This window comes from Scaptodrosophila lebanonensis, unplaced genomic scaffold (assembly GCF_003285725.1).
Source record: "Scaptodrosophila lebanonensis strain 11010-0011.00,11010-0021.00 unplaced genomic scaffold, SlebRS2 tig00000001-arrow-pilon, whole genome shotgun sequence".
Taxonomy (NCBI): domain Eukaryota; kingdom Metazoa; phylum Arthropoda; class Insecta; order Diptera; family Drosophilidae; genus Scaptodrosophila; species Scaptodrosophila lebanonensis.
Window position 1 is genome coordinate 26,012,351 of NW_022060529.1, and position 24,863 is coordinate 26,037,213.

The following is a 24,863-nucleotide window of genomic DNA, read 5'->3' on the forward strand; positions in this document are numbered from 1 at the left end:
ACAGCGAGTTGTTGGTTGAATGGGGAAACAATAGGGCAACAATATCAAGTGCAAAATAACAAAATTCACTTGCCGCACTGCAACTTTAACATCACCTCACAAACAACAACAGCAACAACAACAAGCCCGGCAGGAATTGTGCGAAAAGCTGTTTGAAAAAAGCGCACTCCCCTGGCAAATGCGGGACCAGTCCATTCCACAGGTAGCAATAGAAACAATAGACTTGTTTGACTATGCTGGGAAGCATATGAACGGAGAGAGGGACCATGACCAAAATAAAATGTTATAAAATGCAGCAGATAAGGCAGACAATCCAATCTAGAGATCTATCTATCTATCTTCTATCTATCTATCAAAGGGCGTACGCAGCTTTTTACAAAGGGGGTTACATTTTGATTAATTAATGCACGATGCGTTTAAATAATAATTTACGCATCTGATTAATAAAAAACTTCAACAAATCCAGCTCAATTACATTCTAAAGCGAAATACAAGTAGTGCGCCAAATAATAAATATGTGGTCGATTTTATAGAGGAAGAGGAATCCAAAACCGTACGTTCAGAAAAGTTAACACGCCCACAAAAGTTGGAAATACTTGAGCTGATTTAGGTTGAATTGGAGCTATCGAGCTAGGAGTATACATGGGCTTACAACTTACTTTGTATGGCCGTGATGCATATCTGCAACATACCATTTACAAGTATATGGATTTCTATACATATATTAGAAATGAGCTTGCAATTTACTTGTATTTGCAACGTCCCCTCTTTCGATTTCTCTGACCTTATCATACTTAAACATTTTGTGATTTCTGAAATTGAGCTAAAGTTCAAAGTTTTCTTAATTTTGCTCAATTTTTTCTCCGTGTTCTTTTCAATTTATGGTCGAAATTTCTCTGCTGATTCTGTAGCATTGTGCATAAACAAATTTATGCCAACGCACTCTTACGGAATGGAAAAGCACTTTTATTTGTTGTCTAATGAAAAATATCAAATAAAAGTGCCCAAAACACAGTAGTGCAGCAAATTGCATCGCTTTGTAGTTAGCCTGAGTGGCAGGTGGCCTCGGAGAGCATTCTTTGTTGTTGTTGTTGCTGTTGCTGTTGCTGTTCCTGTTGCTATTCTTTTGGAACGTGCCAATAAAATTGGCATAGAAAGCTTAGCGCAAACCCGACTGTGGCAACCAACCGGAAAATCGTTGGGCGCACTAATTACTATTTATTTCAAACGAAAATTGCTAACGAGGAAAAGATATTACCATAATAATCAGCAAAAAGGTTGCGCAGGCTGCCATCAAGTGCATGCCACATCGAGTCGGGGCGCCCTGAACAAAGCCAGAGTCAGAGGCAGAGTAAGAGGCAGAGTCAGAGTAGAGTCGGTAGGATAAATTAATATTTTTTATTATTTAAATTACGCGCATTCCACATTCCTGCATTCCCCTTTTGCCGGGGCAATTTATAAAGACCGGCTACTGCTCTGTTGGCCGCTGCTTCAATACTGGCCAGCAGTTTTCCTCTAATAGTTTTCATCAGGTTGAAAGTCTTGGCAGCTTTTAGTGCAATTGGCTGCTGGCGAGCAGGTAAACGAGCTTGTTTAATGATCATTATGACTGAAGAAGACACTCGGCCATGCAGCATGAAGCCTCTGCTCGACTGCAGTTTTGATTCAAACAGCTTTTGACCAGGCCTTAATAAATGGCACAGGTACGTAGTACTGGTAGCAGTGGCTTCGACTTGTTTTTCTGCCTCGTGGCATTTGCAAGTACAGCCCAACAGCGCCTCCTCCCATGTACTATACTATACAAGTACGTGTGACTGTGTGGAAGTACGCAGTGTGCAGCTCTAATTAGTCTTTCTTTTTTCTCAATTAAATCTCCAAGAGTCGTTGGACCATCTTCATCTTCATCTCCATATCCCTCCCCGTTCTCCGGTCTCCGGTCTCCATACTCCACTCTCCATTCTGCGATATTCGTTCTTCGTCGTCAGTCGACTAAGCAAATGATGTGCAGTAATTAGTGGGGCCATATACATGAGCACAAATATAATTCAGACGGCAGATTCGTCCGACATTCCTTGGAATCAGCTTCGGCGGCAATGGCCTCGACTGCCGCTGATAAATAATAATTTTTTCCTGTTCCCTTTCTGTTCGCTCTCTGAGGCAACTTTTATGGCGCAGCCACAAGGATGACAGGTGCATTGGCCAGGCCTGTTGGTTAAAGACATATAAACGCGCAAATATATATGTACATACGAATGTGTGTATGTAACTATGTACTAGTATATGCATCTGTCTCGTGAAGAGGCGGGCGCACTTATGTATGCACGAGTGTATCAGTATATCATACATGTCGTCTTGCAAATGTACATTTATAATCGAGCGCACAAATACGCATTACATTGTACGAGTATGTACGTGTATGTATGTATGTAAGTATGATGAAGTAATATCTACAAGTGGAGAGGTTGCTGCTTCTGTCAAAGCGGAGCGAGAACAGACTTAGCAGATCCGGAAGCAGGCAGCTTGTAGCTGCAAAATGAAAACATACATTGCGGTCGGATGGTTTAGTAAGTAAGAAATCGATGGCACAGTGGGCTGAATTCGCTCAAAGACTATCTGAACTAGAACGAAAGGCGACGTTGTAATTATGAATATGTAGTTACGTAATCTTAGACGAGTGTATTGACGTATTTGATAAGCCATATATGATTGCTATTGCCAACTCATTAAATAAAATCAAGCGATAGCTTATTCTCACTTTAGACTCTTTAGCTTTATTATGCAACATTTTAACAACAAACATTGGCTTTGTGCCACTGTAACTACAAACGTGCTCATCAACATTGTCGTTTATCGGAGACGCAACTGCCAGTGGCCAGTAGAGGCCAGATCGGGCCAGCCTAGTCAAGCAAACGGCTAACCAGCTTGCCAAGACAGGAAAGAGCAGCACAGACCCGGCTCGAACAAATCGTGCAATGATGAAAGCCATGAACAATGTCTTTGATTTGTTCTCGTTTTTGCTCCAGAAGCATCATTTTTGTTCCGACCACTCGCTTCCATGCAGCAGCTGAAACGGCAGCACGTCTTTCCCCCTCCATCCCACCATCCCTCCATCCATCCATCGCATCCTCTGATTTGTGTAAAGGCGACTAATGTGTCAACGGAAGCCATTTCGTGCCATTTAGCTTCTTGTTGCACGCTTCGACTGAGTCGACGGACCGAGCCAATCGCCAGGCCCAGTCGCTCTTTATGTGTGTTTTCATTGCTTCTGCGGCTGCTGGGCTCTTCGGCAAAAAGTGTAGTTAATTCGCCAAGTAATAATATTATACTTATGAATTTCATTGGACGTTCGTTGTCGTCATCATCGTCGTCATAGTCATCGTCGTCGTCATCGTCATCGGCGGCGCCGCCATCGTCGCTGTTGTTGTTGTTGTTATTGGAGACAACATGCTGTGAAGACCAGCCGAAGATGTTGCTGTTGACGTGGCTTCCAGCTAAATTGGCTTCAATTTTACGGTTTCTGCTGTTGCTGACATCGACAGCAACCGGCTCCGTCTTAAAGCGACATCATTCATCTGTGGGTCGACGGAGCAGCTCGCCTCCATCAACGTTGTCAGCTGCACAATGTCGATGGGAATGCGACGATCATCATGACGATGACAGCAACAGCAATAGCAATAATAATAACAAACAACAATAGCCAAAGGGCAGCCGAGCAGGCTGCCTGCTCGCCTGCTCTGTAGTACAAATTACAAGTCCGCATAATTATAATCAACGTCATTTAACGTAGCTGGACGTCACTCTCGCAACAACACCAACAGCAGACGCAACATTTACTTTAGTCAACAACATCAACGTGTAAGTCCACACAGCGCCTAAATATCGTAGCTTACATACAAGTATACAGACATACGTAGTATATATAGCATATTCTTGTATCTATGTGTATCTGTTGACACCAAATCTTTACTTCTGCCTGAGCTGAGCGCCGGAAGTGCTATTTATATCGAATTGCCGACGCGTTTGACATTTACCTAAAAAGGCCGCATTAAAGATTTAAATGGAACGCCCCCGATTTGTGGGTGTCGCTTTGGCAGTTTTGTTGGGTTCTGTACTTTTGACATGTAATCAAATGTAACCGCACACCAGATACTCGCAGACAGGAAGACTCGACATTGATGTCGTCCAGGTTAGGCCCAAGCCAGTGCGGTCACGAAGCTGCGCGGCTCAGCCACGACCATTTAATACAATAAACCGCCGCTATGTCAATGCAATGCCGCAGCAGAACGGTTGTTGTTGTTGGCGCTGGGGTTGGGTTTTTGGTTTGGGTTTGGGTTTGGGTTTGAGGATGGTGTGGAGTTATGCCAAGCTGATTACAAAGTCAAAGATGGTTAGCTGGGAAGACTTAGAGCGCGCTGTTTGTGCCCGTCTCGAGTTCTCGAGTTGTGCGACCTTCTTCATTAAAATTATGACAAGCCGTAATTATCTTCGATTTGCTTTCGGCTAAAGCCAAGCCAAACGCAACGCGCTAATTGCGTGAATTAAAGTGAGTAAATGAATAGGAACGGATGTGTGTGGGGAGCCAGTCAAGCCAACCCGTACTCTCCCTTGAGCAGTTAGGGAAGAAGTCGACTCAGTCGCCTGGAGCTTCGAGCAAGATGCGTGACCAGGCTAATTAGCGCGCTTTGGAGCCGATTCAAAAATCTGCTCGCTTTTATTTCGATCTCTCAGCTGTCACAGCAGACTTGAGATGTTAACATACGAGCCACATCACATACCTCATAATTATGTAATTATATACACTTAAGCATTGCAGCACGACATGTCGCGCAGCCAGCTACTGCGATCCGTTCTATTATACAATATGTACTTACAAGTATATAGCAACATCAAATTATAGCAGTTATATAATTTTTCTTTCCTACCCATCTGACTACTTCCAGGCAGCTACATGTACATCCGCAACCGCTGCTGAGAGACTCCGAAAAGTAGAAGCGACGAGCGCAGCTCTGGACTTGTGACAAGCGCAACTAATGAGCCCAACAACACGCACTGAGAGACAACAACGACAAGTATTTTCCCCAGCTCTGGAACAAGTCGGAAACAGAAAGCAGCAACAGCAACAGCAGCAGCAACAGCAACAGCATCAGAAACGAAAGTAAAACTGTGTGGCCATTATTATCATTACTAAATAATCGTAACTGTGATAGTACCAAAGACGAAACGACAGCAATAGCAATAGCAGCAGATAAAGACGGCGGCGCTGCAGCACACAAAAAGGAAAACAGTGGCATCTGTAATTACAAGCGACACGTCCCAGATTTCAAAGTAATAAATGTCGTACACTCAATTCCGACGACTGGCCAACTGTTTGTAGGAGCCGAACAGCCAACAAAACTGACCGCCTCCCTCCCAGTCGCGTGAAGTACAAAAGGCAGCCAACAAAATGGTGCGTATGAGGCATGCGGCAGCAGCAGCGGCAGCAGCAGCAGCAGCAGCAGCAACAACAACATCATCGAGACGAGGCACGCGTACAAGTTCAAGGCGGCCATCTTTAATCACATGTTTTATATCCTGCCAAATGTTGTTGTTCCTGCTGGACCGGACTGGATTGTTGGCGGAGGCACGGACTGCAAACAGCAGCAGCAACATCATGCTTAGCAGCCACAGCAACAACGCGACGACGACGGCGACAGCAGCAGAAACAACTGGGGGAAAAGGCGGGACCGCAGCAGTAATGTCGACTACGACGGCGATACCCATTTGGGATCATGCCATCGATTTGAATGAGGATTTTCGCATACTATGGCAAATCATTAATCAGGATATAACATTTGAAATACAAGCACGTACATTAGGTTATGTCGGCTTCGGATTCTCGCCCGATGGCAATCTGGCTGGTGCGGATATGGCTATCGGCTGGGTGGACAAGGGTCAAACGTATTTTCAGGTAAGCTTCAGCTTTTTTAGCACGCAACTCTCTTTTTCCCCTTCACCGACCCGAGCAGGCGAACGGGAGTGACTAAGCAGAAGACAAAAAGGTTGCACAACTATTTTTCATTTTTAACATTTTCATTTTGGAAATACTATACACGCTCTGCAGGGCGGAAATTAAGTTCCTGGCTAAATGAAACATTGTCGCCTAATACCAGGCCATTTATTTTCGGCGACTCTTCCCGAAAAAAGTGTGCGCGGAAGGCTGGCCAAAGCACACTCATTTTATATAAATAATATAAAATTGTTGGCAAAATAAAAGCAACAGCGAATACCCAAGTTGCCTACGCGGCGGCTTCTAATTAGTTTGTAGTGGCAACACGATACGGGGTGTGGTGGGGCGGTGCGGGGCGGGACGAAGCACCACCAATGCCACTGGTGGGAGAGAGACAAGCTCTGCAGAAGCTTAGCCGCCACTTGCTTGGTAGGGATACCTGGTGTATGAATAATGGAAGACTCATTTGCTTGAGCCTGACAGCTTTTTTTGTGTTTAAATGCTTCGTGTTGTGTTCCTTTTTATGAATTTAGACTGTGATGTTCACTTAGTAAGCTCAAATGCGCCCCGATGGCAGCTGGTGAGTTATAAGCTGTCTCCCATTTACACAAAACATAATATGGTATTATTAAAAAAAAAAAAGACTGCTCCTAAAAAATCAGATGAGCCCCGATAATGGATAAAATCATGCAAAAACTCCTTTTAAGGTTGACTTTGAATGTTTTCCTTTCGATAAGAAATGATGATGAAGAGCTACTAATATCATAATATTTGGCAAGCAATCTCTGCTAGAACTATAATTTCAGAAATCAGAGAAGAAGATAAGCATCCCATTTAATAATCCCATTTAATAAACTTGTGGTTCTTATCCCCTGCATCTTAAAGTGCAATGGGTATTGGGTATTAGATTAAAGAGTACTGTGAAAAATATTTAACAGGCAAAGGTATATATGTATAGTAATCTTGATCAGCATTAGAATTTAGCCAAGTCCATCTGTGTGTCCATCCGTTAGTATGAACACCTACATTTCAGAGACTATAACAGCTAGAGACTCCAAATTTTGCACACAGATGCTCCATAAGTCTATGGACTACACGTATATTTCAAAATTCGCAGTTCTCCGAGAATTTGTCCGACCTACATCTCAGAGATACTGCTCGTATAAGACTGTTTTTACTTGCTACATTTTGGACATGTATTGTAGCTCAACAAATGCTCTTCATGCTTAAGTAGCTTTATGCCCAGTGCTTGGTGTCGGATGTCAACTTGGGCAGGGCATCTTTAAGCCCAGTTCAACTTACATACTCGTACAAACATACAGAGAAAAGCATCGCCAAGGTTCTTTTGATACTCAGAGAAACAAATTCGATGTGATGGCGTTGTTGTCGTTGCTGCTTTTATTCCTTGATGCGGCCCTGCTTAGACGTCTGTTAGAGTAATAGGACTTGTCACTGTAAAGTGTCTAATGAAATGCGAGTATTGCGTGTTGTGGTTGCGTTGGTCTTCCTCCTCTTTTTGTGGCTCCTGCTGGCAGGATATGCCCGCCCGCCCACTATGCTTGTGAATTGGGAACATGGGCTGGGGGAGTCAGCCAATTGTGTCGCTGACACAAACAGAAACTTCGCAATTGCCCACTGAGGGTAGACTGGGCTCTGTTTTTTTGTTGTTTTCAGTTGCTCATGTTTTTGTCGGTGTGTGTGATTTAATGAATTGCAAGAGCGCAAATGTCACCGTCACCCACGATGTTATTGTTGTTGAATGTTAAATTCGAAGCACACACACACATTAATATGTGTGCTTAACGATTTCCCCTACCTGCTCCCTTCCCGGCTCCTTGCCCTTCTTGTATGACTCCTTGTGAGCGTGTTTGTGTGACGGTGTTAATTTCCCACCTTGACGTGTTGCTGGCAATTGCGAGTGCTCCAAATTGTAATTAACTGCATACGAATAACCTCAAACTCAACTTCGAACGTTCACGAAAGCTATAGCTTTTGGATACTTATGTTGTTTGAAGGCAACGGTGATTTTTCAAAAGGTTCGTCGCCCCAGAATGTGTCTTGTGTTAATTAGAGCTATTAACATACATGTATTTTAATTAACTGATGATGTGCAAATGTAAGTAAAGTTATCTAGATCAGTTTTCACTTATCATGCTGTCAGATCGATTTATCACGCTGATTGAGAATATATATACATTATGAGGTCGGAGAAGCTTCCTTTTGAAACCTAATATACCCTTTTCACCATTTGTTAAATAAAGTATCATGCTACTTATTATGGAATTCTTCTGGTGGCGTAACACATTCAAATAATGTATATTTTGTTCGAGTGATTAGCTGACTGCCCAACAGCTAACCATATTCCAACACTTTCTCTGTCGCAGATACCAACAAAAATTCACGCCATATTGAGTTACATTGCGATCTTTTTCGGTGAGGTTGGGAAATACCTATTAGTCGCCTATTATTTGTAGATACTTCGCGATAAGTCTGGCACAAGCATGCCGCCATCGGCGCCAAGCCTTTGGGCGACCAAAAATTCCAGCAATTCATTTACAATTTTTATTACAGCGACTTTAACGATTGTGCTTATCAAAATTTTAATTAATGCGGATCAGAGAAACTTTCTGATGCGGCTTTAACGCCTCGCCTTACCATGCGAAGGGCTTGGCCCTAAGCAAAGAAAAGCAAAGCCGTCCGTTAATTAGTGAGCCAAAGAAGCAGCAGCAACCGAAAGCTGTACTTGAAATACTTATTTTCAGTACTAGCCACAAGCCATTAACTGTTAGAGAACAACATAGCAAAAGAAACAACTACAGCAGGCGATTAGTATCTCAACAGTACTTAAAAGGTCATTACACCGTGCGAACAGACAGCGCAGCAGCAGCGAAAAACTTAGCCAGCGACTAATTATTTAATTTTGAGCTTTGAGCTCGCTGTGGCCAACCGAATAGCCCAAAACCATGCAGCCAACCAAAGAGCCCTACCAGCCGGGGGACTGTCAGTCATCCAGCTCCCCAGGCCCAGGCCCATGCCCATGCCCAGCACCAGCCACAGCCCCAGTCAGAGCCCCGCCGCACCCTACGAAAAAGCAGCGGCACAGTCGTTTGCCTCTCAGCGTTAACCCATTAAGCGCAGAGATAACAGATCCATTATAGAAGTATTACGAGTACAATGTCTTGTCGTTTACGTCGTCGTCATCTTTCGCTAATGGCCATCGATGTCTGCGCCAAGCGTGCACATCACTCAGTTGGCCCTCGTCCGCAGACACGGATGTTTCTATGTACGAGTATGTATCTATGTATGCATGTCCGTCAGCCGTCCAGTTGTGTGGCCATCCGCCTCACATTCAAGTAGTTGTGGCAATGCTGCACAAAAACATTTGGCAACCTTTTGAACCCTCCTAGCTGGCATACGCAACGCACTTTGCGTAGCTTGTGTACCTACAAGATACATTAACATTAGCACGTTGTTCTACTTCGACATAGTGTGCTGTTAATTATAAGCGAATGATTAATTATGGCCACTTCGGTGGTAGCTACATCGAGCGAGTTGTATTTGTAGCAATCGGCTGTGCCTCTGCTGCCCTCCTCTCTTATCGCCACGTCTCTTCACATCTGCGTCTATCCCAGCTCCACTCCATCCGGCTTGATTGGCGTATGAGTAATGAGCTTTTTGTTTCGCTATTCGCTATGGCGTTCTTTTTTATGATCCGCCACCCAAACGCTGAGCATATTTTTTTCTCAAGTCTGTTTTGTTTCTGTACGTTTGTGTGAAATTGTTTTTCATTATGCGAGTACAACTGTGCTGCCCACACTTAAGTATTCGACTCCCTCCACGGCAGACTCACACTCGCGATCACACACATCATCACGCACGCACACACACACACACACACACACACACACACACACATTCATGAACCGCTTGCATGTCATCAGTTGAGTTTCGTTTTTCTAGGAGCGCTTTCTTTGCTTTCTCACAGGAGAGGAAAAAGTTGTTAAATTGCTTTCGTAGCGTGCGCTGCGCTTAGAATTCAATTAGTTTTTATAGACATTATCCAATTTGCTATTGTTGCCGTTTCTCTAGTTGTTGTTGCTCCAGCGGTACGGGCATCTACCACCGACAGTTTCCTCAACCGCCAGTTTCATTCGCACTCGCGTGCGCGCATTCCCATTCTCAATCGCATGGTACGTCGCTGCTCAATAGCCCTCATTTTCCATTGTTCTTTAAGCACCACCGACTCTCACACACACACACACTCACACTCACACACACACACACACACACACAAACTCACACCCATGCGCCCACCTACGCACACACTTAATAAATCATAAATAGTATGTGGCGAGACACAAATACATGTCTCTACATGCATACATTGTTCAAAAACAAAAAAAATTGACAAGAAGCGGACGATGTGCGAGTAGAGCTGTGCGTGAGACAAAAAATTCATCCTCACGATCAAATGTTTTGTTTACGCTCACGAAGTTGTATGTTTTTTTAAACGGTTCTTTCTCATACGTTTTCGCATTTTTTGTACCGATATTTTGTCTCCCCCAATATCTATTGATATACTTGTAGTATTGTTTCTTTTGCTATTTATAATAGCGTTATAATATATAATAGCACAATCACATACTTTACTTATCTGGTATTGCGGCTTCCCATATCTAGTAATCTACACTGCATTGGTGAAAATGTAAAATGATGCGTATGTGAATATTATAATGATATTTAGAGGTTTTTTGTCACAGAAAAGATTTGTACAATGTACTTGTACATTTAATATATCGTATGAGAAAATGAAAATATTTGAAAACACATTGTTGTAATATCGATTAACCTTGCTCCCAATAGTTTTGTAAATATTACATAAGCTGCTCAAGCCCAGATTCAAGAATATAGTGCAGGAACCACCCCCTCCCCCCTCCAAAAAAAAAACAAGCGAGAATGCTATAAACGAAGAGCAAACCCCACCTTGGAGTACCCCATACCCAAACAAACTTCCCGAACTAAGTTATATCTCATTTAGCTGAAGCAAAAAGAAGAAGTAGAAGAGGAAACCCCATTCTGCAATTTGTGGGCGCAGTACTGAACTAGAGAAGAATTAACAGATTAACAGAATTCCATACTAATAACATGTACCTTCAGAATAACGGGCACTATTTACGAAATTATACAACAGGGGAAAGGGGTAAAAAGGAACTGAACTTGCTGTTGTTTGGTATGCGGTTAGCCGTTTCTGGAATCCAGGCGTTAATCCAGACGGAGGGACAGATGGATGGACTTGCATATCTGAATCGATTTCGCTCGATATGCCGATTAAGAATATACTTGCATGTATATACTTTATGCAGTAGGAGATGCTTCACTCTGCCTCTTAAATACTTTGCACAAATCTAATTAAAGGTTTGCCCTACGGGTACAGGGTTTACAAGTGAAAAAAAGAAAGGGAAATACTTGTATTTACCTTAATTAACTGTGGAGTGGGGATGCATCAGAAGTAAACACAAAATGTATCCATTTTCTGATCTATGTAGGAGAACTTAGGTTCGGTTATACTTTCCACCAGGATGGATGGACAGTCTGCATTCCTCGTTCCGTACATTTGAATTAAATGGGAACAAGGTGTATTTGAGTTTGAGCAGCGATTTTGTTAAATTGCATATTCTTATTCTTTTTGGACCCCGCTGAACGTTGTTATTTTTGATTTAACGCCACTTCCTGTGGTATCCTTATATTCTTAAACACTTTTCGCACTTAGTGTACTAATTACCCATATTAAACGATAACAAGCGATTTGCTTGCAGGTATAAATGGACAGATCTAGTTGTAAACAATTTCTGTGTCCGTTTAAAGCATAGATACTGATAAAATTTTAATTTTTTCTGTATGTTATTTGTTAATATGGGATTTGAATGTGTCTGGGAAGCCGGCAGAGCAGCATTCAACTGAGGCAGCTGCAAGCCCCGCAAGGCACATGTTGTCCGTTTTGCGAACTGTTGAGAGGACAAGGGCAGTGCACTTTGTTGAGATGCCTTTGGCAGGCAAAGCAACCTTCCAACTACTTAGATTAAATGTCATCATAATAGATTGGCCAATCATTAACGAGTATACTCCTCCCTATGACATACTCGTACATGTGTACAACCGCACAACATCGCATCATTTGAACTATCTCAACTATTTTGGAATACACGTATATGTAGTGCTTCCAAACTCTGAATAATTTGATATTAGTTTGTGTCACGGACGGCAGTCAATGTTCTGCACATGCTGTGAGCACACTGAACTAAAATTACAGCCAAATTGAAATAGCCTGTACCTAAAAGATAGAAACGATTAACTATTAGGTTGGTGCGATGGCCCCATAACGTCTATACATTCTTCATCAGCATTTCTGTCTGTCTATCCTCCGTCTGAACACCTGGATCTCAGAGAGAATATGAGCTGGATACACCAACTTTTGCACACAGACATATATATTATTTTATATGGATGTAACGGAAAATTTGAAGAATTAGGGAAAATCATTTAAGAAAAATAAAACTTGTCCTTTCTCGGACCTTTATGGACTCGTCTTGTCATACTGATCAAGAATTTAAGCATAGATTATATAATACCTACATTCACTCTAAGCTAGCATATCCTTTGGCTACAGGATATAAAAATACTTCCAACTCATTTGCTTGTTTGACTGACATAAATGCTTGAGAACATTTCTAGTATTAGAGGAATTATTCTTTCAGTGCATGTCTTGTGCTAATAACCTCAAATATCCAGCAGCCTTAGCCACTTTCGTTGACTGCCTGGGCTGCCTGAAACTTCAAATCAATTAACTGCGGAATCAATTTACGATTTATACATAAACTTTATAATCAATTGGCTTAGGCGCATGCTCATCCGGAGAGGCAGCCGTTAACCGTCTGACTGATGCACGCCTGCCGTCCTGTCCGCTTGACTCCAAATCCATTAGGCCATACAGGCTATAAATTCTCAATTATAGGAAGTAAATATTCACATTCAGTGCGCAATCTTGCGTAGACGAGCGGGCCGACAAAGGAGAATGTGCTGGCGCTGATTTTTGGAATTATCGGATAAGTACTGCATAGGCCAAGTGCGGCAGATGACTGGCAATGTTTAATGACTTGCAGCTGGGTTTGTGAAATTTAATTTTATTACATGCATGTGACATAAACCGTTGGCATCACAAAATGAACGGACCGGGAAGATCAGGTTGTACGGGTATATACTATACTTGTACATTCTGAAAACACTAGGCTCGTATAAGGCGAAGCATTTTGATAATTTATTACCAACTGGCAGCCATAACGCAAGTTTCAAGCCGCGAAATGTGCCACTTGCCAAACATAGGATGGTCAGGTTGGGCGCCGGATCGGTCGCGGAAGAGTCCGGGTCAGCTATTAGTGCGTCAGCGTCAGCGTCGCTCGCCACAATGCCAAGTGTATATTAACAGCAACAACAACAACTCAAATAACCACAGCACCGGGCTAAGACAACGATAATTGCGAAAGTACCGTTTTGTATAGAATTTTTGCAGCCTGACCTCGACTCGCCGGCTTTCTTTCCCTTTCTCCTCTCTCTATTCGGCCTGGCTTGAAGTAGCAGGCCTCGCATGCCATGCCTCTCATTGCGTCTGCAAAATATTTTTGCTGTTCAACAATTTATGAGCGTTAAAAAGACTTAGAAGTGGTTACCAGTGGTTGGATGCCCCATGCGGTCGGCCGTCGACGTCTTCGTCGTCGGTTGTCGCAGTAAGCCTGTTGATTATTTTGATAATGCTTGTGGACCCCACTTCGGCTATGGAGAACCGGTTTGCAGCATCTTCAGCCTCAGATGCAGCTCCGGCTCCAGCACCAGCTCCAGCTTCAGCTCCAACTCGACTCATGTGTGTACGTGCTTGGGAAATGAAAATTACGCTAGTCATATTAACGTGTACCGTTGTTGACTCTGTCGACAATGTCGACGATGTCGACGTCGTTTGTAGTACCTGTTGTCGTCGCTGCGTGCAACAAACTGCAGAAAGAACACAGAACCACAACATCGCTGGGACCAACTGCGCCCAATATGGTCAACGCTCTTTTGGCCATGTTTACACGGTAAATGTGTTAGTCGGAGATATGCTTTTTTAGCATACCTTCCCAGGCTGCAAGTATGGACCTAGGAGCAGCTGCCTAATGGCTAATCACATTTTGATTATAAAAAAGTTGTGGTTGTAGATGTCGCTGTTGTTGTTGTTGTTGTTATTTCTGCGTAACGGATATTGCTCGCGTGAAAGCATATTTATGTATTTTAGAAGCCAAGTTATTCGGCATAAATATTGGCATGTGGCTAATGGTGAATGGTGGATGGTGAATGGCGAATATCTGGGTAGCTGGTAGCTGGAGTCTTGGTGCATAACTATCTCGTACGCATACGAGTTGTTCTCAACTGCATCCCATCAAATTTTTTATTCATCATTAATTAAGCGCTAAAGAGCCGCCCGCTGCGAGCTTCGCCTGTCATCGTGTTGAAATTGGAAATGGGAAAGGGCTGTTGATGGTTATGTGGATGTGGATGCATGGATATACATATGTTACATATGTAGGCAATAGCATACGCGTTTGTATCTGACTGATATACGATTATGTATGTACATGCATGCACACTAAGTATGTATACACAAAACCACACAGAACTGATTTGAAAATATAGAAAGAAGAAATAAAAACTCAACCGCAGCCGCTGCAGATACATGTATGTATCATCGCTGGGCCCCAACTTAGCTGCGTGTTAATTACTAGAAACCACTGGTCATTTGAACGCTGCGGCGCGGCGCTAGAATTGGGAGTGGGAATGGGGCGAGGACAACAACATTGCTATTTCATGGCACTTAGTCAACGGGGCTCTTGATTAAAGCCCATTCTATAAATACGAGCAGACTAATACCCACACACATTTGCGCATAAAGGTCTAAATCGGCTCACAGTACGTAGGCCGATGAACGCATCAATGTGCAACAGGCAGGGCGGAAGTGCGGCTTCAGTAACAGCAGCGGGAATTAACAGCCGCTGACTAATGATGAAATGCGTGGCATTTGATAAACGTGTTGCGGTCGGGCGTCTTTCATTTATGGAGAAAAGGATTAAGGCCATCCACCGAATGGTTGACGCTTTGAGTTAAGCATGAAAAATGACTGTCGGCCGGCCGCTCGGTGCCACTTGAAGTAAACGTAGGTGTTTAAGAATCGTCAGCAATGGGCTGCCGAGTGTCGTGTAGACAGCTGGGTATTAGCTTGGTTAGAGTGAGGTCAGCTTCGGAGTAATGAGAATATCTAAAAAGGATAGCCTTTACAATCCATGTGTTCACCCTTATTATCGGAAGATATACAGCTTCATGAATCTCAATCAATATTTATGAGATAATTAAAATAGACAATTTTATGGTTATTTTTTTCCACATAGCTCTTCAATTCCAATTAATTTTTTACTATGCGCATTAATATTGTTTTTTCAAATGCCCACACATTTCCTTTGTAGCTTACCTGAGTATTATATAAATAAAGCCCTCACAGATGATATTTAAACCACCAAAACCAGAAAAAGAGTCGGCAATAATAAATCGATATACATGTTCATGAATCGGTTCCTTTCTTTTGGCAAACAAGTTGACTGCAGCTAATTCTAGTTATTATGCAGTAAAGTGCACATTTAGTGCACATTTAGTGCACCAAGACTTTATTAAGAATGACAATATTTTAAGTGGTTCCATTCATTGATTGACTGTGCATTCAAGTGCCAAAAATAAACCTTACGCTCATTTTTTGCCCAAATATAAGTACAATAAAAGTTTTGAGGGACCTTAAACGAGTGGGCCACTTGACCATTAATGCTTGACCTCAAAGCTTGGGCAATTGGACCCAGAGGCACAGTTACAACGCCCACGCAATAAGCGCTTCATACACACATACTAACATACACAAATCAAAAGTTTCTCAACAACAAATACGGGAAAGATTCTGGTGCTCGTACTTGTGCTTTTTTTTACAAAGAAAAAAACCTTAACTAATGATGCCTAAATTCCCAATAAAAATGACGCCGGCCAACAATATGGTCCATTAGTGTGTTTTTTGATGTGCCATTATAGAAATGTCCAATCCCAGCCCAAGTGCAGGTCGCATTCCTGCCTCCAACCGAAATTTGAAACAATTTTAATAAAAAGCCCATTGTGACAAATTTTAAGTAATTTCATTTTTACTTCTCGTCTACAACTTTATATTGTTCTTGCACTTAGGCGGGGCAGGCGCATCGCAAAACAAATTAGGCCATGTAAAAGGAGCGAAAGAGATGCGAAAATCTGGGAGCTGGTGGAAGGGAGAGCAACGAAGCAGTAATAGGCGAGTCCGAGTCCGAGTCCGAGTCGTGTTCAAAGCTGCTTTTGTGTGTTCTTAGGCGTAAAAGTTGCTTCCACGTCATTTAAGCGTCCACAGCATTTCGGGTGCCCTAAAGGCTACGGATTTTGTTGGACGCATTTGTTTACACCTATTGTTTCGTCGCTCCAACTACGCAGCGTGGCGAGCAACGCGTCAGCCACATAGCCGGTTAAAGCTCGTTTTTCATTTGTTTTGCGGGATTTGAGCATTTGGAAACCTTTTCGTATCCCCTTTTGCTGTGCCGTGGCATGAAGAAATATTGCGCATACGCCAGCGAGTGCGTCACTCATGCCCAACATTTGGCCCTTTGAGTCGGCGAATTTGCAAGGACCAGAGCTACACGTAAAGGTACGGCTGAAACGTAAACCACATGGCTGCAGGCGCCATCAAAGCCAAACGAAAACTTCGCCAATCAGTGTAAAAACACAAACGGTTCCGACATACAGACAAACAGACAAAGCAGCGAGGGCGAATAATCAAAAAATCCGGCAAGCGATTGAACACCATATGCCACTCACACACAAACAAACAAACAAACACACTCCCGCACAGTAGGACATAAACAATGCAATGGGCACTAAAATATATCTTTTTATCGATGAACTGAAAATATCATTGTTTTCAGTGTACGAGCATTCACCTACAGCAACATTTATACATAAACCTTCGAGCGCATCCGTGCCCGCACCCGCACCCACACCCACACCCACACATATACAAATACATACGTATACGTATATATCCCACACAGTTCGCCAAGCAATTGTGCTGAGCACAAGTTCTTGAAAACCTATTGAAGCTATAAATCCTTTGTGTTTTCAATTTTTATTTTATTGCTCTCTGCAGGCGTGGTATGGCTACGGGCTATGGGCTATGGCTATGGCTCTAAAGCACGGCCAACAAGGTGCGATGTCTGTGCGATTGCTCGACTGCTCGGCTGTTGGGGCGTGACTCGTTCGAAATAGAAATGGAAGCAGCACCCAGACATTCAGACAATCGTACTGGGTGACTACCCATATAACATTGGGCACCATGCACTAAAGTACAATTTAAAAGATACAACAAAACACTTGAATGGCTCTTCGTTTGTTCTCTCTGTCCATGGCCAAAGGACGTACAAATGCGCTACAACATCGGCCATTTGAGCTTTGAAAGTAGTTAAGGCTTTGTGTAATCGCATTAAAATACATCAATTTTGTTTTTGTTCATACGGCTATAATTTTTGTTGTTGTAAATTTGGTCTGCGTATGGATAAAGCAATAGAGCTTACCAACCTTGGACCCAAATAATATTTATGATCATACATATGCACAGATGGATCTATCGATTCGTTCCTTCATGCTCATCATATACTAGTAAATATGCTTTTATCATGAGGTCTACTCATACTTAATGAACTTCGTGGTACATAAACCCTTCTGTGTATAAATTAAGTATTAATTTTACTGCCTAAAATATTAAAATATTAATGGCCATCACACTTCTGTTTTCTATTAGAAAAAAAATTAACAAAATCAACAAGCAATGTAACGAATTGCAGGATTAAAGACAATGATGTAGGGTTATTTTAAAAGTTAGAAGCAGTATTACCATTCGTTTCCGGGAATAAGCTGTGAGTCGCCTAGACATTGTAGACAAAGAGAAAGACAAACAACGTATTCTAAAATAAAATCCAAATAGGCGAGCTTCTAATTACATTTGGGAAATCATTTTCCAGTTATGGCAAGCAATTTCTACATTCTTTTAAGGCGGTACAGGCTATTTAAGAATCGAACCCGCTTGGCCATATCTAGCATTCTATACTTGTTCCATAGTCTACAGTGAGTGTGCGCCTTTTTACAATTGTTGCTGTTGTTTTGCAGCCATGTAAACGAAAATAACCGACTTTTCAGCTTCTTGGAAAGTTTATTTTAACCTCAATGAATGGGAGAGCTCGCAAAGGCAGAGTGCACAAGTAATAATCGAATTTGAGTGAATTAAGATTGGGGAATTGCGTTGAACTGAACAGTATAGCCAGTAAAAGTCTCGGCACGAGTTTCTGAGTGTATCTTGGTTGGAAAGCAAACATACGTAGAAGATGGGGTGTATGTGTGTGTGGTTTTCCAGCTGCGGCCCTTGCCTTTTTATTTGTTTACCGATAACACTTGGCACTAAAAGGGACCGTAAGGCTGCTCCTGCTCAACCTGCCTCTGCTCGTTCCCTGACGTGACAGTAATCAGACGCTCTACAAATAGCAACAAGCCACTCGCACGCTCCATCCACACTCGCCCTCCATGTGCGTTTTTATGTGTGTGTTTGTATGCTCATCAAATAAATTGACACACACAAGTGTTAGTCGCTTTGTCTGACAGCTTTTGCCCTCTTGGCCTTAGCCTGACTTTAAGAGCTTGGTTAATTTTGTTCGCTTTTTTGATTTGACAATTTTGCTGAATTTAATTTGGGTCTGGGCCTAATTTGGTTTTGGGTTTGGCATTTTACGACGCCTGGCTCAGCAATAGAAAATTACAATTCAAATTACAGCAAACATCCCCGCATGTAAACAAACAACGAGTTGCAATTTCCAACATTTTTCTACCTACATCAAAAACGTCTTACATATCTGCCTAAACAGCAATCCAGTTATATCCTAATCGGCTATCCAGCCAGCCAGCCAGCCAGCCAGTCGCACACATTCAACCCTACCGGCATCGAGGCAAAGTTAAAAAGCTTTCGAGGCACAGTGAGTGCGGGGGCGGTGGGTGCCAATTGAAGTTTTAACATACAAATGTAATTAAAACGTTTTTCGCAGACGCCACAGGGCTCAACAGCAAAATGAAGTGAAATTGTGTGTATCTGTGTGGGTAATACTCGTAGTATTGGTTCGTGGACGGACGGAATTGTCCAAAGAGGAGTCTAACAACAAGCCGGCCCGAAATTGTTGCCTGCGGACGCAATAACTTGAGATAAGGTGTTTGTTCCCATGGGCATATTTGGGGGTGGACGAGCGAGCTGGTAAAAACCTTTTAAAAGTTGTCAAAAATCAGAGGAGAAACGAAACGTGCCGCACCAGTCCATGCTCTTTCGAGACTGTAACTTGTCGAGGGTTGTGCGTCGAAACAATGCCTGTTGTTAACCTTCTTCGCCCTGTTCCTGTTCCTTTTTTTCGCCTGCGTCTCTTCTCCAGCTCCTTTGCTTGCACTCGTCTTGAGTATGACAAAAACAATGATATTCAACTTTTTTTTTTATCTGCCAGCCAGTCTGCATGCTTAGCTTATAAATTTGCTTGCCCCTTGATTTTGGAGGACGGCAGCAAAAAATAGCAAAGGCAGATAATAGAATGGAGGACGATTGGGCGACAGGGCGAAGGACACATAAAAACGATATATAAAAGGGGACTCATATCAAAGCGATCATAGATTTATAGCCTTAATAATAGCCGGCCAAATTGGTCAAACGAAATGAGTTTTTCAGCAAACAAGTAATTAGGAAAAGGATTTGTATTTGAGATACAAGTACGAATTTATTCGGCGCCGCAAAGTATGCTACAATAACATTGTTCTCCTTTGCCGCCGGGCGACTAAAGTGATCAAAATTATTTAATTCTGAATAAATAACGATACCAGGTTATGAGGAGAATTGAGCTTCTTTTCACTAAGAATGAAATAGTGTGCCTAACTGGTATTTTACATATGTATCTTAAAATATGATATCAAAATGGACCCAACACCTTTAATGTATCATTCTTAATGATGCCGAATAAATTTAAACAATTTTGAACCTCCAAAATAAAACTGAAACAGGAAAACTATGTTGTCGCGAATCTCGACTATAGTACAGAGTATATAGTATAGAATAGTATTGCGATGCAAGAAAAAACTCTGTCAGTAATGACAATAACGCGTCTTACTTAATTAATTTTTGTAAAATGAACGTTTTAAAAAAACATTTTTTAAAATTTGAAATAGAGTTTAAGTGCTATGAAAGGTAGAGAGGGAAAATATAAAACTAAACAAGTAGAGAAGCTAAATTCGGGTATCTCGACTTTGAAATACTCTGTACATAGTGTAGAATAATTATGAGTGTATGTGTGTGTTTCTGTGTGTCTGTGTATGTCTCGTGTGCCTGAGCAAAGCAATAACAATAACTGTTAAATCGGCCTATCATGATGAAACTTGACATTTGGACTTATAATAACTAAATGGAGGAATTTACGGAGTTACGATTTGCGGGGAGAGGGGGGGAGAAAGGGAAATTCCAAAATATACATTTTCTGCGTATTCACATAAGGCATCTTGAACTAAAATTTGGTGTTCCTAGGTCTTATAGTCTCCGAGATATAGGCGATTATACGAATGGAAAATCGGGAAAACCCCCATAGGGGGAAGTAGGGGGCAAAATCAAAAAAACAAAACAAACTTGCACAGCGTACACACATAAGGCATCTTCGTGCATTTGGTCTCTCTAGCTCTTATAGTCTCTGAGATCCAGGTGTTCATACGGATAGACAGACGGACAGACATAGATCGACTCGTCTTGTCACTCTGAGCAAGAATATATTTTAGTAATATATAATATATGTATATACTTTGTGGGGTCTGCCACGCCTCCTTCTGCATGTTATGTTTTTCAGCTCGCGCAAACCTAATATGCTCTTGCACATTTCATGTACAGAGTATAACTAGAGAGAACGCTACAGTCGAGCAAGTCCGACAGTGAAATACCCTGTACCCAGGTAAACTTCCGGCGCTGAGGTATATGCGCCTATAGGAGAAGCAAAATGAAGAAGAAGAGCGAACTTGATGCTGCAGCTTGTGGGCGTAGTACCGAAGTACAATTGTTTCGCTAATAACTTATCTCAGAATTAACACATTTAGATGAAATTTTAATCAAAAGTAGATAAATTTTTAAAAATTATGTGTGCAAAGTTTGGTTAGGGTAGCTTTTGAAATGTGGACGTTATTGAAACTCTGTAGAGGGGGAAGGGGGGGAAAATTTCAAAAAATCAGATAAACTCGTCCTCGAATCTGGATACCAACTTTGGTTATTCTAGCTTTTATAGACGGTCAGACGGACGGACGGACATGTCTAGATCGATTTCTCTCGTCATGCTGTTTCAGAATATATATACTTTATGGAGTCGGAGATGCTTCCTTCTGCATGTTACATAGTTTGCACAAACCTAATATACCTTTTTTACCCTACGGGTACAGGGTATAAAAAGAAGAGCTGCAGTTAGTGGTCGTAGTACCGATTGACTGATTTGGATTTATTTATATACATAGCTTAGGGAAAGGGGGAAACAATCGAAAAAAAATTAAAATAAACTTTTGTTTCCCAAGGACTAGAAGAGCCTACATGCCAAGTTTCAACCGTTTCCGAATTCCAAGCTTTCATCCAAATGGACGGACAGGTGGACGGACTTACAAGTCGGAATCGATTGTTCTCGTCATTATGATTAAGAATGTACTCATTTATGATGGTACGTTCTATATTTATAGAAATGAAAATAGGCTTGTATTATTGGAGAGCTTACATACCAATTGGCAAAGCCGGCGGACATAGCTATATTAATTTGTCTCGTCGTGCTAATCAAGATTGTTCCAGATATTCCTTCTGTCCGTTGCATATAAATATTTGTGATTAATGATTAATAAAAAAAGGAATTCGAGATGATATACCACATAACATATTATTTGTTACGTTTTTTAAGTAGTTTCACGTTTTCATCGATAGCCGTGTTGTGTGTGCATGTCCTTTATAGAGGCTGAGACATGTACAAGATGAAGCGTACAATCGAACTTGAGCCTAAATTGGTTGAAATGGTGCAGCATTAAGATACTAACTCCATTTCTGGCCTCGTTAAAAGCTGCTCATCCCCATTATCTAGAGCTGTGCGACTTGCGAGTGCGATTCTGCCAGATAGCGCACCTAAAGTGTCAAACTCGCTTAACAAACAGCAGAACACAGAATTTAGAAAAATACTTTTGGACTCAGTGCGTCTGCTCGTTTCTCCAACTGTCATTCAGTCAAAAAGTCAACCGCTCCTGCAGTTGGACAGACAGTGGGAGCCTGGTGCCACTAAGTTGATTTGGTTGGACAAAAAAATCAACGCAATTGAATTGCACAATCAGTCGTTCAGTCCCCACCCTCATCCTGGCCCACACCCACACCTACACCCACACCCGTACACCACACAAACACTCACACATACCCGCTCAATTTCGCACACTTTCGTTTCAATTCGTTCGCTTCGTTCATTCGCTTGACAAATGGAGTGTCATAAATGCAGCCCTTAAGGGTAACACTCGCTTGCTTTTCCTTTATGCTAAACGACACGTTGTTGGATTCGGCCGTCCTGGTCCTGGCTACACCACAACACGCCGCCCTAACCCGCCGCCCACAGCATCAGGCGCTGCCAGCAGGCCGAGCAATGCCAACCAACAAACACCCAGAGCGGCGGCCTGTCGCTAAAAACGCACAAGGGGATTTAAAATTTATTTGAATTTGCTTTTAGTGCGCGTTGTTGTTGTTGCTGTTTGGGACCATTTTTTGGCTTTGGGAGATACATTCAACAGATTTCGATGGCAGCCGTTACACATCACATTTAAAAATCGGTTTCAATACAAACAACCCCGCTCGTCAGCGACTGACAGCTCCTTTCCCTCCCACCTCCAACCCCATTTGCGTGTCACGGCACGTCGAGACATCAGTCGTCAGCTTAACAATATGACAAATATAATTTTTCGTCTTTTTATAATTTCATTGTACTGTGTATATAAATGCGCCCGGAGTAAGTAGCTATGGGTGACAGGGACAGCTGTGGGCGTGTCCTGTTGCCAGCAATTGGTCGGTGCGGCAGTCGCGAGCAATTGCAAATGATAAAAAATTCGAAGAGTCCACATTTTTACTCATTTCTGTCACATTTTTCGCGCTAGTTGTCTGCTAGTCTGTTGCTGTTGCTTGCCCTGCCCTGAATTCATTTTGAGTGATGTGCAAAGTTTGTTAATTGAATTCGGTTTCTGAAGTGTGTGACATATTGATAATGTTCCAAGGAAGCAGGGGGGTTTCATTAAGTGGTCTTTACATGACATTAATTGCGTATGACCAAGGTTATATCGGGCTGCACCACAGTCTCGGGAGGATGTTCAAACATACATACTATATGTAGAAATTAAAAGTCCCAAGAAAATAGTATGCTACATACATTCACATCCCAATCCATTGCATTAGACTGGCTGTTACACTTTACTAAAAGTGCAAGGGGATATTAATTTTGGTGTAAGATTATAACACTCAAAAGAAAAATGGCATATGAATAGGTACATATAATATATAGTATAATCAGCATGTTCGAAATGTCCGTCTGCCGTTTTCCGTCAGATTACCATATCTTTTGTATATTTGTCATACAAGCCATATGATTTAGGATCAGTTGTTGTAAAACAGACTTTTTGCTTATTAACATATTTGAACCAAATTTAATATTGGGAATGTTGTTGGCATCATATCTGAGGGTATTGCACCACCCGTAGGACTCGAAAATTTACTACCAAATGAAAAAACGTAAAGAAATTATTGAAAAATATGAAGTGCGGACAAAGAACGGCTTGTATGGAACTCTTTTATATTTAATAACGAATTAACTGACTGAATAAAATGAAAGAAACTAATCATTTAATGGATGCCATTTTTCATTTTATAAAAAGGCTTTTTATGTGCAGCACTCGACCGAATAAAAGCCCAGCGAGCACGGCATCTAAAACTTGACAGCATTTACTATTTTATTTGCACAGAACAGGAGGGCTGACAGAGGTAGGCTGAACCAGGAAAATAGTAGATGATGCTTTTATAAAATATTAACTAGCAATTTCATTGATGAATATACATATACAAAAGCAACAAACAGACAACTGGAAAAGCCAGATCGACCAGCTTCACATTTTGAAGAAACATATTCCCTGTGGGGTCTGTCGTTTTTCTAAATGAGCTTTACTTAATGCAGGATAGAACCATTTTTGTGTATTGCATGTCATTGCATGTCACAAATCGACTATATTTTCCATCCATGCGCTTGAGTTCTCCCACCGCGTTATTTATGCAACGATTGCGGAAATTAATTGATAATAGATGTCCATCATCGTTAGTTTATGTTAACCAATAGTTTTTAATTACCTTAATAGCCCTCTTCAAACTGGCCTGATCTTAATGGACCAATGCAGTTGTGGTTAATTGGACTGACGAGCCATGGGCAGACAACCAGACAGCCAACCTTCCAGTTTGTTGCCTAATTAAATGCCACATGTGCACAAAATATATATAAATGCATATACATATATACATTTTATAACAATCATGGGGGTAAATCAATTGCTGTCATGCCCATTGCTACCATTACTATACTATATATAAATGCCAAAGACAAAGTTATTGATATTTAATCTAAAAGCTGAAGTTCCAGCG

The 24,863-nt window shown here is 41.8% G+C and overlaps 1 protein-coding gene across 1 annotated transcript in view; it reads left to right on the forward strand.

The window, feature by feature from the left end:
* Nucleotides 1–5,312: 5,312 nt before the first annotated feature.
* LOC115634051 (MOXD1 homolog 2) overlaps nt 5,313–24,863 on the forward strand; it is a 66,269-nt gene continuing 46,718 nt past the window's right edge. Inside the window, exon 1 of the mRNA XM_030531596.1 lies at nt 5,313–5,947. Within this exon, the coding sequence (XP_030387456.1) occupies nt 5,444–5,947 (504 nt within the window). The 5' untranslated portion in view covers nt 5,313–5,443. The remainder of the gene's footprint in view (nt 5,948–24,863) is intronic.